Source organism: Mercenaria mercenaria, chromosome 7 (genome assembly GCF_021730395.1).
Source record: "Mercenaria mercenaria strain notata chromosome 7, MADL_Memer_1, whole genome shotgun sequence".
NCBI lineage: Eukaryota > Metazoa > Mollusca > Bivalvia > Venerida > Veneridae > Mercenaria > Mercenaria mercenaria.
This window is the reverse complement of record NC_069367.1, coordinates 10,206,208-10,225,865: the sequence shown is the minus strand read 5'-3', so window position 1 is coordinate 10,225,865 and position 19,658 is coordinate 10,206,208. Positions and strand designations below refer to the sequence as shown.

At 35.4% G+C, this 19,658-nt stretch overlaps 2 protein-coding genes across 2 annotated transcripts; both read left to right on the top strand.

Annotated features, from left to right (window-relative positions):
- The first annotated feature begins 609 nt into the window (after positions 1 to 609).
- On the top strand, positions 610 to 12,054 carry LOC123558678 (uncharacterized). The gene is made up of 5 exons (XM_053547533.1): positions 610 to 3,050; positions 6,882 to 7,082; positions 7,582 to 7,719; positions 8,611 to 8,733; positions 10,306 to 12,054. The coding sequence occupies exon 1, from the start codon at positions 621 to 623 to the stop codon at positions 2,712 to 2,714; it is 2,094 nt and encodes a 697-aa protein (XP_053403508.1). The 5' UTR covers positions 610 to 620; the 3' UTR covers positions 2,715 to 3,050; positions 6,882 to 7,082; positions 7,582 to 7,719; positions 8,611 to 8,733; positions 10,306 to 12,054.
- On the top strand, positions 6,059 to 18,093 carry LOC123556080 (sialin-like). The gene is made up of 9 exons (XM_053547033.1): positions 6,059 to 6,163; positions 6,882 to 7,082; positions 7,582 to 7,659; positions 13,618 to 13,705; positions 15,911 to 16,047; positions 16,621 to 16,770; positions 16,893 to 17,022; positions 17,367 to 17,608; positions 17,905 to 18,093. The coding sequence occupies exons 1-9, from the start codon at positions 6,059 to 6,061 to the stop codon at positions 18,091 to 18,093; spliced, it is 1,320 nt and encodes a 439-aa protein (XP_053403008.1).
- The last annotated feature ends 1,565 nt before the right edge of the window (positions 18,094 to 19,658 follow it).

Here is a 19,658-nt window from a genome sequence, read left to right as displayed (position 1 = left end):
ACCTAATGTTTCCTCAGCATCTGGGTAAATGCCAGTCCCCTAGTGATTACTCAGATGAATTGGTCCAGAAGTTGCGGGATGCACATGATATAGCCCGCAAAATGATGAAAACTTCCTCAAAAAGAATGAAGCGCAATTATGACTTGCGTTTACTTGAGAGGAATTATGAGGTAGGTGATAGGGTCTACCTACTTGATACTGCGGTATTGAAGGGTAAATGCCGCAAGCTCTGTCCACCATGGAAGGGACCAGGGGTGATAGTATCCAAATTGTCATCATTCCTCTTCCGTGTTAAACTAAGAAATGCTGTTTTGGTAGTAAACCATGATAGACTAAAACAGTGTAAGGACAGGGAAGTGCCACGGTGGATTAAGCACTGGGAGCAAAATCCAGGTGACATAACTGCTGCTAAAGGCAGCGACAGAGTCTACTGCTTATGTCGAAAGCCATGGCAGGGTAGATTTATGATCCAGTGTGATTTCTGTAAAGAGTGGTTCCATGGGTCCTGTGTGAACATAACCGCTTCAGATGCACTAGACATAAATCAATACAAGTGTCCGGACTGTCTAAGAAGAGTGAGGACTCAAAATTGAGCATTTTTTGGGTCTATTCTCAGAATCATGGCTGAAGAGTACAGGGACGGTCTGGGCAGGGCAATGAAGGTGCTCAAGATGGGCAACCTGATGAACCCAAAGGAACTGGCCGTAAAAATCACCTCTAGTAGGCGACCGAACAGGTTTGAAATCCTGTTGGACCATGTCCGTGAAGCCAGAAACAGGCATAAGTTTAGTTGGTTAAGGGATCTGGCCAGGGAGTTAGACATTCTACAGTGTCACTCCCGTGAGTGGATTTCCCAGAATGTGAGCCGTTTGGGGCCCATTCGTAAATCCAAGTGGCAGGATGCCCCACGTGAACAGAGTAGGGACATCCGATTAGGGACAGATCCGGCTATTGAACGGACTGGTGAGAATCTCGAGTCGGTCCCTCCGGCAGAGCAGCAATTGCTTGCTGGGGGAGAGGCTGACAGCGAGTCAGAATCGGTTTCTTCTGGAACTGCCGAAAAGTTGTTGGGAGGTAACAGCCCAACAAAACCCTCAGGCAGTGGGAAGCCGGTTAGTTCGGTTAAGCCTCGTCCGCGTGAGCGAGACGAGAGTAAGACCCAGCACAGTGCTTCTGGGACAGGGCAGGTTCCGCAAGGCCCTGTTTCTAGAAGCCCGGCAGAGAGGGCACAAAGACCTTCTGTTCGGCAAGACAAGCCTCAGCTAGTCATTACTGTGCCGGGTAAGGGTAAGCAGCCTGCTGGTCTGGGGAAAGGGTCCCATGTTAAAGGCCGTTCAGTTCAGCATACGCTGAGTGGAGAAACCCTTGCTAAGAGGCCAAAGCTGTCTTTGGGAGAAACAGGGCAACCAGGGCATGGCCCTAGGTGTCCGGTAGGAGGATGTGGGGCAGGTGTTAGTCGCAAACATGCGCTTCTCTGTCATTTGCCTGGTGTGTTTAATCTGGCACTTTCAGGAGATGAAATATCTCAACGCAGGTTAAGCGCCCTGAAGCTATGCTGCAGGTGGCTTTTAGGAGCACATCGGGAGCTCAGTGATTTACTGGTTTATATTGAATCGCTGAGTCCACTATCCTCGGTTGAGCAGCCAGATGCCTCCACTGTGCAGGCAATGGTTGATTTGGGTAGGACTTTGGGGGTGTCGGTTTCTAGGGACGTGATATTAAGACCGGAGGGTAATGATGTCACGGCCTTGGTGCACTGGCGCTTTCTATTGTCATTGATGTCAATGTTAGAGCGACATCAGGTTGAGAAACTTGGACACTTATTTCAGCTGTCCCAGGAAGATCAACAGAATCTCCCTAAGTTGCCTGAGGCCTTTGATAGTCATTGTCACCTTGACAGGACTATGAGAGAGTGGGGGATGACTAACCCATCTCTGAAAGAGATGAGTAATCTGAACCCGCTAGAGTCTCACGAGGTTCACCTCGTGGGAGTTGTAGGGGTTTTCTGTGACCCTGAGACTTACCCTACACAGGAGGGTATTAAATCATGGTCTGAACAGGGTGTCGTACCGGTCGTGGGACTCCACCCCCGGAAGGCGCTTACCGATAAAGGGTTCAGTAAGCTGGCGGAAGTTCTCCAATTTCCGGAGGTAGCAGGATTGGGGGAGATAGGTCTTGATCGAACTGAACCTGCTGAAAAATGGGCTGAACAGCTCCGCAAGGTTGAGCAAGTCCTGACTTTGCTGCAACCGGAGCATGTGCTCGTTATTCATTGCAGAAGTTTGACAAACCTTTCAGATGAGTCTCTGTTAACTATGTTTTACTTGTTACAGAGTCATCCCTCAGTCAGTAAGGAGCAGCTGATTCACCTTCACTGCTTTACAGGGTCTTTGGACATATTACAGAAATGGTTAGAAGTGTTCCCTAACACTTACGTTGGGTTCACTAGTATGATCTGTAAGTCCAATGACTACCTAGACATGCTCCGGAAACTAGAGTCTTCCCGTTTGCTCCTTGAAACGGATGCTCCTTATTTCAGCCCGCCACGCTGTAAAAAGTCCAATCCCTATATGATTGGATGGGTTGCATCCAGGGTAGCTGAGGCCAGAGGCCAATCTTGGGGTGACCTCCTCAAGTTGGCAAGTACTAACGCAAAAAGACTGTACATTGAGAAGCTCCCTCCAGTCTCAATGTACGGTGATGAGTCCGGTTAAGCCATAGGGGCTCAACCCGGTGTACTGTGGATGAAATGTTCATGGTCACCGGTAGTTGTGGTATTGTGACTGAAAAGCCGCAATACTAGTACTGGTTTTACCCAGGAATCTCTCATTATTGAGAGTAAGAGACCATGGCTAACTCCCATGGTCTAAGACTACCTCCTTCTATAGGACGGGGAGGAGTGTAGTGCCTGTCCGGTCTGGTCCGACATACGTGAGGATAGCCCTACCGGAAGTCGAAAAGGGTGATTTCCTGTGGAGCGTTCCAGCCGGCTAGACGTCCTCAATAACACAACCCAGCATCTACAACATCATCATAATCTAAGGTTATTGGTAAGTTGTCTTGGGCTATATTGAATAATCACCAATTACAATAATTCTCCTATTTTATAATACCCTTTACCATACTGTGTAGGTCAGGTTTTCCGATTGCAAGATTCAAGGTGAGTAGTAGAGTTATCATTTTTGTTTATTTTTTTTCTGACGGTCACGATTGTTGACCTCGTTGCTGAATGTAAACAAGTATGGTGGCGAGCAAGGTGCAACTGAATTGCTTACTCGGAGTGTTTTTCATGAAAGTTACTTTTGTGTAGTTATTCCTTCCTCAAATTTAATTGAAAGACTGCATATATACTCCCTGTTTCACATATACCCATAAGAATGGGGAAATTTCGACCTGAAAAGAATAAAATGCAAAAGAGACGTTTTGGACAGGCAGGTGGAAGGCATAGTAGAGTAAGAAAAATGCAGGCGAAGGCATTGCTTTTGAAAAGAGAAGAAAGGATACAATTATATCATAGTGATAAGAGTACCTAGCCATACCAGATTGTTAGGAAAAGACCTCTTGGTTCCCATTCAGGCATTTTGTCAGCTAACTTTATTGTACGGCGCATACCATTGATAAAAGAGAAAAAGTCTAAGTTCATTCGCCTTGCTGGCACTTCATTAAAATTCAAAATGACAAAAGTGGACAAACCTGTAACAGGCTATCGTATTGTTAACTTAAATATGTTACAAGAACATTTGCTTTCGATTACTGCGCATACATGTCAGTGCTGTGCTGCATGTGATTTAGTGAGTAACGGTGATACTGCCATTACTTTGAAGTCAGAAAAGTGTCGTAATGGGTTATTCAGTGTTATTATGGTTCAGTGTAAAGGTTGCCTAAAGGAATTCCCATTGCCAACAAGCCAAAAACTTAAAAATGGGTTATATGATATAAATGTTCGTGCTGTATGGGGAACCATGGCAAGTGGAGGTGGGGCTTCTGATCTAAATGAGCAGCTAAGTACAATGGATATACCACCAATGCGTGATGGAACATTTTCTGTACTAGAAGATAAAATAGGATGCTGGTGGGGCGAGGCATTGCGAGAACAGATGGCAAGGTCAGGAGCAGAAGAAAAGAGGCTCGCCATTGAAAGGGGAGATTTCAGTGATGGTGTTCCTGCTATTACAGTCATTTGCGATGGTGGGTGGTCCAAACGTTCACACAAACACACTTACAATGCTCTGGGTGGAGTCGGTGTTATTTTTGGTGCCGTGACCAAAAAAATTTTGTACATAGGTGTACATAATAAAGACTGTTCCATATGTTGCCGAGCCAAAAATAAGGGGACAGACCCTAAAGAACATACATGCTTTAAGAACTGGTCAGATAGTTCTCAGTCAATGGAGTCTGACATTATTTTGACAGGATTTTTGGAGGCAGAATCTGTGCACGGTGTCAGATACACAAAAATCATTGCAGACGGTGATAGTTCTGTGTACGCTAAATTACAAGAAAATGTGCCAGTTTGGGGAAGAAATATTGTGAAACTTGAATGTGCTAATCACACATGTAAATGTTTACGATCTAATTTAGAAAAATTAGTTACTGAAAAACCACAGCATAAAGGGAAAGGAAAACTTACTAAGTTAAATAGGGTAAGATTAACAACAGCAGTACGATGTGCCATAAAAATGAGAACTTTAGAAAATAACCCAAAACAGCTGAGAAAAGACATAATTAACTCTATCTATCATATTTTAGGATTTCACGAATACTGTAGTAACTTCTGTAAACAGAGAACAAAAAAAATAAATGAGAGTATTGTTGATGATGAAGATGATGATGATGATAATGATTTTTCTTTCGACCAGATTTTTGAAAATCAATACCAGTTCTGGAAATTACCATCTGAACAAGAAATGGAAGCATCAAGACGTCCAGTGAAAAATATTTGTACCAAAGAAGAATTGAAAGAACTCATAAAAGACACTCAGATATTATTAAACAGAATTGCAGATAAGAGTGACAGACTGATAGGAAACTTCACAACAAATTTGTGTGAAAGTTGGATGTCTATACGTTCCAAATTTGATGGTGGAAAATTTGTCAATAGATGTGGAAGAGGGTCTTGGAATGCAAGATGTTATGAGGGTGGATTAAGAAAAAATCTCGGAATAGCTTGGTCACCATTAACCTTTCATAAGGTCACACAAATGCAGCCTGGACAAAACTTTTATCAAGGAGTAAGAAGGCAGTCACAGAAAAGACAGAGCTCCGTAAAATATAACAAGAAACCAGAAAGTAAAACTTTACGCAGGAAATGGAAATTTCAGGACTTAAAAGTAAGCCAGAGTAAACGAGCAAAAATTGACTATGGAAGTAATCTAGATGATACACCAGACATTTCACAAGTTAAACTTCAGGAACTGTGCAAATCCTTTATGGAGAAACATGTCAACAAATCCAAAGAACAGATACAAGAAATTGAAAAAAAAAAACAGTGGACCAGTCCAAAAATGATATGTGGAGAAAAGAAAGACATATCAGACTAACTAGTTCAAACTTTGGACAAGTTATAAATAGAAGACCAGGAAATGTGTCTACATGTTTGGTAAAAAACACAATTTACAGTAAATTTAAGGGAAACATAAATACAATTCGAGGACTGGCACAAGAAGAAAACACGATCATAGAATATAAAAATCAAAAACAAAATGTTGAAGTAACTAAAACTGGGCTAAAAATATGTGAATCACATCCTTTTTTAGCTGCATCAACAGATGGAATAGTTCACTCAAGCAAAGATGGAAATGGCTTACTTGAAATAAAAAATTTTCTACAGAACAATACTTTATTAATTGCTGATGCTGCTAGAAAGTTACAATCTTTTTGCTTAGAAGTGTATAAAAATAAATTACGACTGAAAAGAAAGCATCCAATATACTACCAGATTCAGGGCCAACTAAATATATTTAATTTGGAGTGGTGTGACTTTGTTCTGCGGCGCACAAATCCCTATGATATTTATATTGAAAGAATTTGGAAAGACATAGTTCTGTGGAATGAAGTAATGCTACCAAGACTTGAAAGCTTTTACAAACTCTTCTTGCTACCAGAACTAGCTGCCCCTAGATATGGTACTTACACTGGCATAAGGAAGCCAAAAGCACCATGGGTAAGTAATTAGTTAATTATGCAAGACATATAATAAAGTAAATCAGTTGTATATACAGTGTATACTTCCATTGATATATGATTTATATCATGTGTATGCAAAAGGTAAGATTTCTTCTTTATGAGTTTGTTAACGTTTTGATTTTGTAAACGTTTTAAACAAAAATGATATACCATAAATGATTTCGGTTTAATATGTTTAACATATTACACTGTTAATGAATATATGAGCCGCGCCATGAGAAAAACCAACATAGTGCATCTACTACCAGCATGGATCCAGACCAGCCTGAGCAGATGCGCAGTCTGGTCAGGATCAGTCCTGTTCGCTTTTAAAGTCTATTGCAATAACAGAAACCATTAGGGAACAGCAAAGATCCTGGCCAGAAAGCTCGGAAGAGCAGGCTTGTCTGATTCTATGCTCGTCGCAAATGCATTATGTTGGTTTTCTCATGGCACGGCTCGTATATTTGTTTCTTTAATAGCTATTACATATATTTTATTCCGTTATATGTCTATAAAACTTTTAATTTACTACTACATTGTTAATTTTTAATAAAATATACAAAATGAATAGATTATGAAAAATTAATTTAATTTCATATCAAGCGTTGCTATTATCAAAGAACTTCACATCAAACACATTGAAACATGAAATTCTTATTATGTGCATTGTAGTTTTAAATTATAATAAGAAAATCTTATTATGTCCATTGTAGTTCAATGTTCATCAAGAATCTACAGCCTGTAGTACAGCTGGCAGTAATGTTACTCACACAAGAGAGAACTTACAGACCAACTCCAGCAAGAACAGCACAATTACATGTAGTACTACTACTACTAGTAGCACTTCAGACAGTTTCAGGAATGAGGAAAAGAAACAACCTCCTGAAACAACCAACAACCTTCAAGTATCAAAGGTATTCTTCATAATTTGTTTCTATATTTTGCAATATACATTTAAGTTTTGTCTGTTGATATTAACATTTTTATTGTAGCTAAAGTACATTATTTTGCACTGAAAACATGTTTGTTAAAAAGCTATGTGTCATTAAAACAAAACATAAATTTTTTTCCATTGAATTATTGATTTAATTTTTTTTTGTGAGGCAGCTGCTGTAAATCTGTGCATTAATTTATGCATGCATAATGGTAAAATGCATAAAGTTTAATATATAATGTTTTTAATTTGTCAGTATTCACAAACATTTTATTTTATGAATATAAAATTATTGAAATCTTTCATGTAAAGTGTACATTCTTTATATACAGGCTGTTGACTATAAAATTTTGAAAATGACAGTTAATTATAATAATGTTAAATTGTTACTATCTTCAAAGATAAAGGCTCTTTGTTATATTTCTGAAAGGTGGCCTGTTTTGAATTGAATAAAAATAAATTAAGAAATTAATTGACAGGATGACAAATGTAAAGGCAGGGCCAGACGGAAAAAAGCAGTGAAGTTTGTTGGTAGAGAAATTATACATCTATGGACAGTATGTGAAAAAAAAAGAAAACAAAGTGGTACAAGGGTAATGTACTAGATGTCGTTTCAGGTATGTACTTAATATGAGTGGTCATAGTTACACGTATGTGTCCCACCACAAAGTGGTGTGAGACACATATTGATTTACTCCAGTGTGTCTGTCTGTCAGAAATCTTGTCCGGACTCGTAAGTCGAACATTTCTCATCCAATCTTCACCAAACTTAAACAAAATGTATTAGGCCATAAGTCCTTGGTGAAGTTTGATAGATTTATAAATCTATCAAGGCACTTGGAATTATGGCCCTTGAATTGCAAAAAGTCGCCTTTTTTTAATCTTGCCCGTGCTCTAAGTTAAACATTTCTGATCCTATCTTCACCAAGTTGAATCAAATTTCTTCCACTGTAACTCATCCTCCAAGTTCATAATAGCAAGCAAAATCACCTGAGGCACTTCAGAATTATAGCCCTTGAATTATCCAAAATCCGCTTTTTTCTTCAAAAGTATACTTGTAGTGAGTAAACAGTATATAAAGACTGATTGCTTTTTAGATGATTAGGCAGTTTTGGGAGAAATGCGCTTTTCTCAAAAACAGCTCTAGGTCATAAAATGAATTTTCATTGTCGTAAGGTGACACATTTTGTTTTGGTCGTCATTAACTGACTGAAATAGGTGTTTGTCAGCCAGTAAAGAACAGTTTCGCCATTAATCATCAATCTTCATAGGATGATTGCATGCAGCCAGCATAAATTTTATTCCTATATCTATATTATTTTCTCATGCCATACACTTAGTGTAAGCAATCAAATTACTGTATATATGTTGATATATCTGAAATGTATGCATAGACAATATTTACTGTGTTTATCAAATAAATATAATTATGTAAATTTGACTTAAAAGTATCCTTTCATTTATATTTTAAAATTCATAAATTAACATCTATGTCATATTTGCAACAGGCAAAGATGGAGATCCAGACGCTGTGTATGATGTTTTGTATGAAGGCGAGGACATGTCACAAGAAGTGGACGCACTATACACTGATTTATGTGATGGCTCATTAAAATTTATAGATATTTAAGGTAATCAAGTATAATAGAACTATCATTATCATAATAAGATTTTTAATTTTTAGCTCATCTGATATTTTGAGAGAAAAAAATGATGAGTTAACTGTCATCATTTGATGGGTGTCGGCGTTGAATAAAGTACAGGAACACCTTTTGCATTTATTATGTCCCTCATACATGGGGGAGACATAATGCTTTTTGCCTTCATTGTCCATGCACCTGTGTGCATTAAAATTGTCCAGCTTTCAGAGGTGTAACTGCTGACTGGATTTTGACCAAACTTCACAGGAGTGATGAGTACCAAATTAGTTGTGCATAGTGATGGAACGTTGCACTTTATGCACAAAATAGCTGCAATACCTACAAATAAAAAAATATTGTCTACATTTGACCGGTCAAAGTGATGGCCGGATTTTGAAGAAAGTTCACATGAGTGTTTAGTAATAAGCCTAGTTATGCACATCACAGACATGTTCAACTTCATTGCACAAAATTACCACCAGAACTAAAAATAAACAAGTCTTGTCCGCCTTTACAAATAAAAATTTAGGCTGGATTTTGATGAAACATCACAGGAGTTATCAGAACCAGCCCTAGTTATGCATATCGCTAGCACGTCCTGCTTCGCTGCACAAAATGGACAAAAGAGCTGAAATATTAAAATAGTCTGGCTTTCACATGTGAAACTGCTGCACAGATTTCAATGAAACTTCATAGAAGTGATCAGTACCAAGCCTAGTTGTGCATATGGCCCACATGTTCTACTTCGCTGCACAAAATGGCCACCAGTGCTAAAGTTATACATAGGAGGGATATATATGTTTTAATGAGAAAAGCACCCTCTAATTTTTTGTGTGCATGACATTTTATTATTTTCAAAGGAAGCTGGTATTCTCTGTTGGGAATGTATGGACAGTTCTCATTGCTGTTCAGTGATAACATCACATGTTATAAATTTTTTTAATAACTTTTAGCCTATTTCTAAAATTGGCAGTCCATATATGTAAGCTGTTAAAGTTAATCATCATCTTAAGATAGGACAATTACTCTTTGAAATTATTGAATTATTTCATTTAATATCTTAATTGCAATGCCTTGACTAGACAGTCAGTACTGTCTTTTCACAAGTCTTAATTTCCGACTGTAATATTTTCTGACTGTAATATTTATTTATTTAAAGTTGTAACTATTTTAACAATTGTTATTTTTTAGCTTCACTATTCGAACAATAAGGGAGCTATCCTTCTTGCCCCAGCATGAGATTTTCTGTTAGCATGAGCATCACACAAAGGTTAAAAGTTTGCATACACCCCCAAATATTTTACAAGTTCATTGAGATATTGCTTTCATATTTTGCATACTTGTTTACCATTATGACCCCAGTGTGTAAAAATAGGGGTCAACTCTATCAAGCATTTTGACTGAATTATGCCCCCTTTTCCACTTTGAATATGCTTATTGTAATGTTAAAGTTTTACTCATAGCTTATATTATACTATAAAGCACTGAGAATAGTATAGCGCGCTGTCCACTGACAGCTCCTGTAATATATATGAAAAGTATTAAGTTTTTTTCATATTTCAGGTCCCTCATGAGTCATGTTCACAAAACAGCTGCTGCAGCTCCACACAAAAGAATATAACCTGAGTACCTGATGAAAACTTGTTTCCAATGCTATCATTTATATTGAAAAGAAGGAATTGCATTTAAAAAATTGTAAATCAGTCAGTTAAAATGAAGAGAATATTTGTGTTAAAAATATGTATTGAATCCTTTTGAATGAATTGAGCGTTTTTCGCAGTTCACAGTTCACACAGCAAGAGATGAAAACGTGTATTTAACTTGTGGAATTAATGTGATAACTTCATGTTTGTAAATAAAATGAAGGCTATATGATATTTTTATCTAATTAAATAGTAAACACTTGGCGTAAAGTGGTACTACAAGAAGAAGTGAATGAATTATAAGGCCAGAGTCAACAGGAGAATGTTAATTTCAAGATTATACAAGTTTTTGAAATTACATGTGTGTGTTTAATGTAATTAAATACTTAACACTTGGCATGAAGTGGTATTACAAGATGAAGTGAATGAATTATAAGGCCAGAATCAAGATGAGAAGGCTAATTTGAAGGTTATACAAGTTTTTGAAATTACACCTGGGCTGTCATACTTAAGTGTCGAAGTGGTATTACCAGATGAAGTGCAAAAATTCCAGAACCATTATAATTTATTGAAAGTACGTTAAATACTATAGCTGAGAAGTGAATGTTGATGTTTTCGCTTTCCTTGAAAATGATTTGTGAGTTTACAGCAAAAGCCTTAATGCTGAACATTTTGGCATTTTATAGTGTTTGAAGATTATTTCAGCACACGTTTTGTAAATGGGTACATTACAGTTTGTACAGATAGTAATTTTTAACCTTCAGTATATTCAAAGAAAGAGAAAGAGTATGAGGTAGGAACAAGTTTAAACAGAAATGGATTATTTGTGAAATATGTCGTTTACATTAAGGTAGCCTACATGCACCATGTGTACTGTTGCTCAGCATGCTGTGATGTTGTATTTTGTCAATATTGACAATGAATACATAAGTTTATAACATGAGTTACAGGAAATTGACTGTATGAAATAAGAGCAATTTTAAGAAAATAGCAACAACAATTCTGTAACATTTAAATACCATTCTAACATGGCTCGATTTCATTTCCAGTTAACCAAAGATGAAAATCAGCGTCTGTATATTTTGTGAGAAACAACGGTTAACACGCAGACCGGTGAGAGAGCATTATGACGTCAAATTGCCGCACAACGTCTGATACATTACTCATTGCGTAAATGAAGTGCAGCATAATATTATAATATTTCAATGAGCATGTCAGAATGAAAACAATCAAGGCCTTCTTGTGAATTATTCTATAATTTACCACGTTCATTGTTCAGATGCTTTAGTATTTAACCACTCAGTGCTAACGGCAGTGTGGTTCAATTCTTAAGCATCTTAACTCTGAACGTGCTTAATTAGATGATAAACCACTCGGAGGCCATGATTATTTGTTAAATGAAATCATTTATTATTCGTGAATTACATGTATTAACATTTTTTGAGTATCATACATCTTGCCACACCTCAACAACTTGTGATTTTGTCTGTATTTTAAGGTTGCCAGTGCAAAACCATTACTTTAAATTTACAAAGTTGATATATCACTGTAATAATAATATTTAGCAATTGCTTGAGGATATGTTTACTAAGTGACAGTTGTTATATTTAACACATTTTTGTGTAAAGTGCAATTGTTATTTAATTCTTCACATAAAATCATAACTTCATATTTTTTAACTATTTCATTCCCTTGTTAACTACAGAGCAGGTTCTTTATTCATAAAGGTCATCAACAAACTGGATAATTTTTAGCCCACCATCATCAGATGGTGGGCTATTCAAATCACTCTGCATCCGTGGTCCGTCCGTCCGTCATTCCGTCCGTCCGTTAACAATTTCTCGTTATCGCATCTCCTCAGAAACTACTAGGGGGATTTTGACCAAACTTTGTCAGAATGCTGTATTGGTACCCTAGTTGTGTCCCCCTGAAAATCAGACTGGTTCAACAATTTTTTAGTAACTTATGGCCCTTTGTTTATTTCTATAATTTACATAGATTTATATAGGGAAAAACTTTGAAAATATTGTCCAAAACCAAACGAAACTGCACTTTTTATGCTCAAGACATGCTTAGTTTTGTTAAAAATTGACTTACTGATGCTGTAAAGGAATAACCACCTTATTTGTATTAATTTTTACACAAAAATATTTTAAAAAATCCCACTTAAATTTTTTTTTTTAAAAATTACTGACCTACATGCCCCAATTTATTTTTCGTATGTAACCAAAAACAAACAATATTTTCTAAGCCTAATAACTTACTCAATAAACTTGCATAAAGAATTTCAAAATTTTTTACAAAAGGGACATAATTTTACAGTTTTCAATATGACCCTCCTTGCCCACCATACCTCCACTAGGAACTACTTTTTCCAAAACAAAAATGGCTGAATATTTTTCCTATACTATACTTGGAAGAACTGTTCATATATAAAAATTCAACTGAATTACACGTTTTACCTCTGGGACACTGCTAATGAATGTCTTGGCAAGGGAATCACATTGTTTGGAATTTATACAAGGCAATGGATTTCTTCTTTCTCATCACATAAGAAAAGCTTCTTTCAAGTGATAAAGTATGTCATAATTTTTATTATTGATAACATTTATTATAAACACAAAATTAATCAGGTCCTAACAGTGTGCACATGACATTACATTAAAAAAAAGTGTGTAATTTCCACAAATTTTCATATTGAAAAAAAGATGTACCCCACCCACTTAATTCTTAAAGTGTCTGTGACGACACCTTAATTCGCTTTAACTCATTTTTGCCATGCTATAACGTCGCCATTTGTCATTTATTAACATTAAATTAAGACAGCGGTTTAAAGTTCCATAAGGCTTTAACTCTTGTGTTAAAACTGATGAACCATGTGTCTACAAAGATGTTATGCATAATTATGTGGTTAGAAAAACTGCATATGAACAAATGCCGTAAGAGCCATAAAGGGAGAAAATCAATAACAATTGAGTACAATAAAACTTCTACCATGTCAATCTATATTCAATTGGACAAAACAACTATCAAAAATAGGATTTACAAGTAATTAATATATTACCTATACATAATACAAATTGTGGCAGCCACATTATCAAGAAAGGCATTATGAGATATAAGTATTCCTTGTTTACGATTAGGCAGTACCCATCTGGTCAGCTAAATGATTATTCATGTTTGAAATTGAAAATTTTTGATACTACTTTTGCATGTTTATTTATTTTCGTAGGGTGTAGTATTTCCATGTATGCAAACGTTGCTGTCTTATTGGATACCTCCGTTGCAGAGAAGTGCATCCTTCAGTTTTGTCTACACTGGTAAAAAGTTATTATATAGAAGAGTTTGTCTTAGTTTAAGATTGAAACGTATTTCACGAGTGAACCCCAGATGCAATATTTTCACGAGTGGCTGCGTCCTCGTTAAATCATTACGCCCATCGTGTATAAATAGTGTTATAGCACCGTTTTGCTATAAATTATTTCTTAAGTAAAAATAGAAATTGTATAACATATTTTCATCACGTAATTTATATTTTCTTTTTCAGTAGACAATACACTTTCAAATGATACCAAAATTCTATGAGCTTACCAGGCATTAATATTTGATATAGTTTAATAGCACTGTTACGGATCGGATACCTGTACAAACAGTTAAATTTATTGAATGAAGAAAATAGTATCCTTTATCACATGTTTGGCGTCGTGGGAATTAAATAAATTCAAGCCATTATATAAATTTGATAAAACACTAGTGAAATAAAGCTTTGACGTTGCAGAGCCTCGCATTTTATTATTTTATTCAACTCGTTTAATAAATTCATTATGAAAAGACACTCATGTAATATCCTCTATTTGAGTAATTGTAGAAACGACATTTGTCTCATTTTACTGACATGCTTATTTAACCCTTACCCAGCTAAATTTCTATAGAGAACTTGTCCATCTTTCAATTTGGACAGTACCATTAACTGTTAAAAGGGGTGTTAACCAAAAAGATACTGACTGAATTGGGAACAGTGCAGACCATGATCTGACTGCATGGATGTGCAGGCTGATCTTGGTCTGCACTGGTCGCAAAGGCAATATTTGCCGCCAGCAGGTTAAGGGTTAAAGTGATACATAGTTTCTCTCTCACGACGTGGGTGCGCCATTTTCATGCTTTTGCAAACCTATATAATGCTCTTTTCTTTTTTGATGTTATTCATTTTTACCAAATACATGGTAAGATTGTAAGATTGTTAAGTTTGTGGTCAAATTTATCTGTCATATGTTTCCGCGACTTCACATATAGTCATTTAGTGACTACTAAACCAAAATTTAAATCGACTAAAAGCTTTCTTCCTGATTCCTTTAATTAACTTATTGAGTCAAATAAATCACCAATTATGTTTCAACAAATACCTGGGTATCACTTTTAACGTTAATGAATACGGGCTTTGGACCATCAAGATGCTCTAAAAGCGTCATTTTGATTCCAACGGCTACTCAGATGAACATTGTATTTTTTTCCAATAGGTTTAAATAACGGATTTTCCCGTGACTTTCCAGTAGGTTTACTCGAATACGAAAATAAATATGTAAAAGGCTATGCGCAATATTACTTGATTTTTTTCAATGAAACAGGGACACAGATTGGTGTAGTGGTAGCATTTCCCCTCTGTAGTACTCTTTGTGCCGACGGTTTCGATGGGGGTTGGCCTAGTATATTCTATGTTCTTGGTAAGACTATTGTGTTATTATAAGACTATTACAGTAACGAAAGCATCTAAGCAGTATGATATTATAAAAATTGTATGATTGTAAATTAAAAAAAAAAAAAAATTAAAAAAGTCAAAATGTGCGTGCGTGCGTGTGTGTGTCCGTGTGCTTAGGAAATGCTATATTTCATAATATAATATTATTTAGAGATGATAATAATTTCATTTTAAAATGTTTATTATCATCTATACGATGTACGCTATGAGCACAAAATGTATACAAACAGACATATTGAATTGTTTGAAGAAATGAAATGATTTTTTTCGGTGTTCAAGCGGAATGAACGACAGAATAGGAGCGGCAAATCCATGAATCGCGCTAGCGAATCATGTTTAATTTGCCAGTCCTATTCTGTCGTTCATTTCGCATGGACACCGATAAAATAGTTTCATTTCTTATATTTACATTATATTTCCTTTCCACTTGTAAACAAGATAACATTATGAGTTTCACATATTTTGTGGCATGTAACATTAAAATCAGCTTCCCGGTCATTCTGTTCAACACACAGAATAACTGCGACGTCATCTAAGGAACGTTCTCCCTGACTATACGCGGACGTCGTCAAAACAGCGGTCGGTTATGACTAAGCAGCGATGACGTAAATTTAGCGCCTTTCCTTTTGCTGTTCATATGGAAGGAACGTCATAATTTTCACTGGAAAAGAATAGGGTGAATGTAAATATTCATTCAGATACGTAAATTAAGACATCGACTTATAAAACTCTTAAACATTTAAAATACTTGAATATTTTGCTCTTTTAGGTTCTCTTGGTGTAGTATGGTGTTTGGTTTGGTTTTATCTCGTGTTTGACTCGCCAGTGTTACATCCAAGGATCTCTGTGAAGGAAAGAGAATACATTGTAGACAAACTTAAATCTGACATAGATATAAGGAAGAAGGTGGCGATATGATAATCAGATTATATGAAAACTTATGAGTTGTATGCCAAAATGAACAAAAGGCTATCTTCGGAAAGTTGTTGTCTTACTATATTACCGATATTAACCCTTATCATGCTGGGACACAACTGATTATGCCATTGCGACCAGTGTAGATCATGATCTGCACTGTTCGTCATAGAGTCAGTATCTTTTTTGTAAGCACCGATTTCGTTTATCTTCCTTACGGAAGGTCGATGTTTGCAGATATGTACATATAAAACTCAAACGATATGCTACATACCTTGTCAAATTGAGAATTTTGCGCTAGCAGTATTCATGAAGTTTATTTTTCTGGCAGATAGGTTACATACAACGAAGAAAGTTTTATATTTCAAAACTTTTGACTCATCAACAAATTAAGTTTGATTATGTCAACATATTTTAATTTGACTAAATAATTATTATACTGAAATTCAAGCGGCAGTTGATTAAATTTTGTCAGTTCAGTTGACAATATAAGGAAGCTGTCACTAGATATCAATAAAACTTGATAGTTTACTGCTGTTACTGATTACCTAAACTTGGTTTCAGTCTTCGAGTACGCCATGGTCAAAACTATTTACATCACTACCTGTGTGGGCAATCATTGTGTCAGAAACATGTGCCGAATGGGGAACATACACCTTTCTGACCAACATACCGACCTATATGGAAACTGTTCTAAAGTTAGATAGCAAAAAGGTATGTATGTCAAATGTGATACATGTTTTGAATTATTGATTCTGTAAAGTTTGAAATAACGTTAGAATGAACTGCTGTACACGTATTTACTATATTAGTTATTATGCACTGCAATTTTCCAGGCCGGATATCTTGCTTCACTGCCGTACCTTGGATTTTGGGTCGTATCTAACCTGTCTGGTCATCTCGCCGACTTCCTTCGAAAACGAATCATTTCTCCTACAACAGCAAGGAAAGTTTTTAACAGTATAGGTATAAAAAGATTTATTTTCTATTTATGCACTGGCAATATATGTGTACAATTATGTTTTTTTTTTTTTATTATTTACTTTTTTATCTTTTCGCAATCAATGGTATTAACATATTTTAAGCACTGGTTGTTATATAAATGTTTTTCACTTTTTAAATAATGTTTTACTGACGCCTCGAGATTGCTTTATTTGTACAATTGCATAATTCATTTTTAAATTTTGAATTTATGTTTGATACAAAATTACACATATACCATTTATTGATTTATCCTCGATTCTTCCTAATACATGAAAAACAAACTGTTAATAATGATTTTTACTGATTCATTATTTCCTTTTTTCGAGGCAACATCGCACCTGCTATTTTCATTGTTATCATGGGAAATGTTGCTGACAAACCAGATATTGCCGTGGTCATGCTGACTCTGGCAATGGCTACGGCCGGATGCCAGTATGGTAGTGGATTCAAGGTGAATCCTGTCGACATTGCACCAAGATACGCTGGTATTATTCTAGGGATTGCTAACGCCACCGGTTCGCTTGCTGGTTTCTTTGCACCATTGACACTTGGAATTATTACAGTAGATGTAATAACTAGATTCATTAAATTCATGAAATAATGATTCCCTCTAAAAGACGTAAACGTCATGTTTTTTGTTAGTGTGTTTTTTTTTATTTTGTATTCAGTAAAACCTATTCTTAAAAATTATTTCACAAGAGCGACAACTCTGTCTACTTATCGAAACGCTCGAAAATGTCGATTTTATTGTCTAGTGAATTTCAAATTGTATAGTATTTTACTTAATAGTGTTCAATGTTAGTTATGATATATATTTGTGTTATATTTGTGTTATTTCCATTTTGTTTTTGTTTCTATTTTTAGAACACTGTTGAGCAATGGAAAACAGTATTTTATATTGCAGCATCCGCATACACACTCGGGACAATATTTTATGTCATATTTGTGTCGGGTGAATTACAGCCTTGGGCTCGGACTGAGGACGATATCCATGAAATTGTTGTAATGGAAAGAAACGCAAAGCTAGAAGAAAAAATGTTGATGATGAAATAACACATATGTAGATTTCAGTATGCGCATTGCACAAACAGTACACTAACAAAATCGCCGACTAACGGAATCTGCACGTTTGCATATGTAATGGGCTAATGCGATAAACCAGACGTATAGCGGAAAACGTTATCAGTTTAATATGGGGAAAACATTTGTATATTTGTATAATTGTATATATGTTATATATATTATATGTTTCAGATATTTAATATCATTTAATCAATATTATTTCTTAATTGACAAGAAAATAGAAAAATATGTGATGATTTCTTTTTCATGTTAAAGGGAACCCTAAGAACAATGTACTGGTTTGAAAATGATGGTATTGGAATTCATCTAGTACTTATATTCCGTTTCAAAATTTTATTACATAGGAAAATGTTAAAGGGAACCCTAAATGAACAATGCACTGGTTTGAAAATGATGGTATTGGAATTCATCTAGTACTTATATTCCGTTTCAAAATTTTATTACATAGGAAAATGTCTCATAGTGTTTCGCATTCCCCTATGTCGCACAAATTATGACTATTAATAGTACTAATATTTTGACAAACAGACATACGCTTTTGGGATATCTATAGATGAGTTACAGTGTGACCCATATTAAAACAGCCAATATTTAACATGATTTGTGGATTCTTAATTTTTATATCAGAAACATAAAATATGAAAAGCAGGAAGCGTAATATAACTCGTTTACCTTGTTCCTGATACAGTTCTGATCCAAATAAAGTACGGTAGTTATTAAGTTAGGCCATATTGAATACAAAGAACATGTTTTATTGTCGAGAAAAATTAACACCAGTTTTTGTGACACCTCAAATTATGACTGTTATGGAACTAAAACGGAACACTTCTCAGCAAAGGAAAAATCAATCATTCACATAAATTAAATTCCAAAAACATTTTAAAACAATAAGTTTGCATACATGTTTAATTTGATAAATATAATATAAAACACCTTCGAACTGCTTAAAGAGAATTTGATTTTATTAAGCATTCCATACCTGGTTTCCCGTTCTTTGCGAAAATTCAAATTTCTGATCAACATTGAAATATGTTTCTCGGTGATCAAAATCACTTCTGTTAAATATTGTTTCTTATTTATTATTTTTTTAATTGACCAATACACATTTGGTTTGGATCAGGGCTGTATCAGTCACAAGCAAAACGAATATCATTGCCTTTCCTGGTATTTAATTTATCGTATTTAAAGATCAATAAATCGTGTCAAATAATAGTCGTTTTAAAATGATGTAACAATTTAAATTATCTAAAGAAGTCCCTAAAGAAAAAACAGTTTAAAGACATTGAATTTGATATTGGGGTATGCGAGATATAGACATTTATGTATATTTGTAGTTAGATTTTGTAACGGATCTGTATATAAAAAATAAATGAATAAAAATCGCTCTACAGGTGGCTAAAATATGCATTTAATCAATCTGAATGAACTTTAAAGACGCGTTTCAATTCAGTGTAAAGCTATAGTCTAACATAGTTAAGATATATATGTATAATCAGGGTTTTAGTCAAGATATGTTAATGTTAACACAAGTTCTT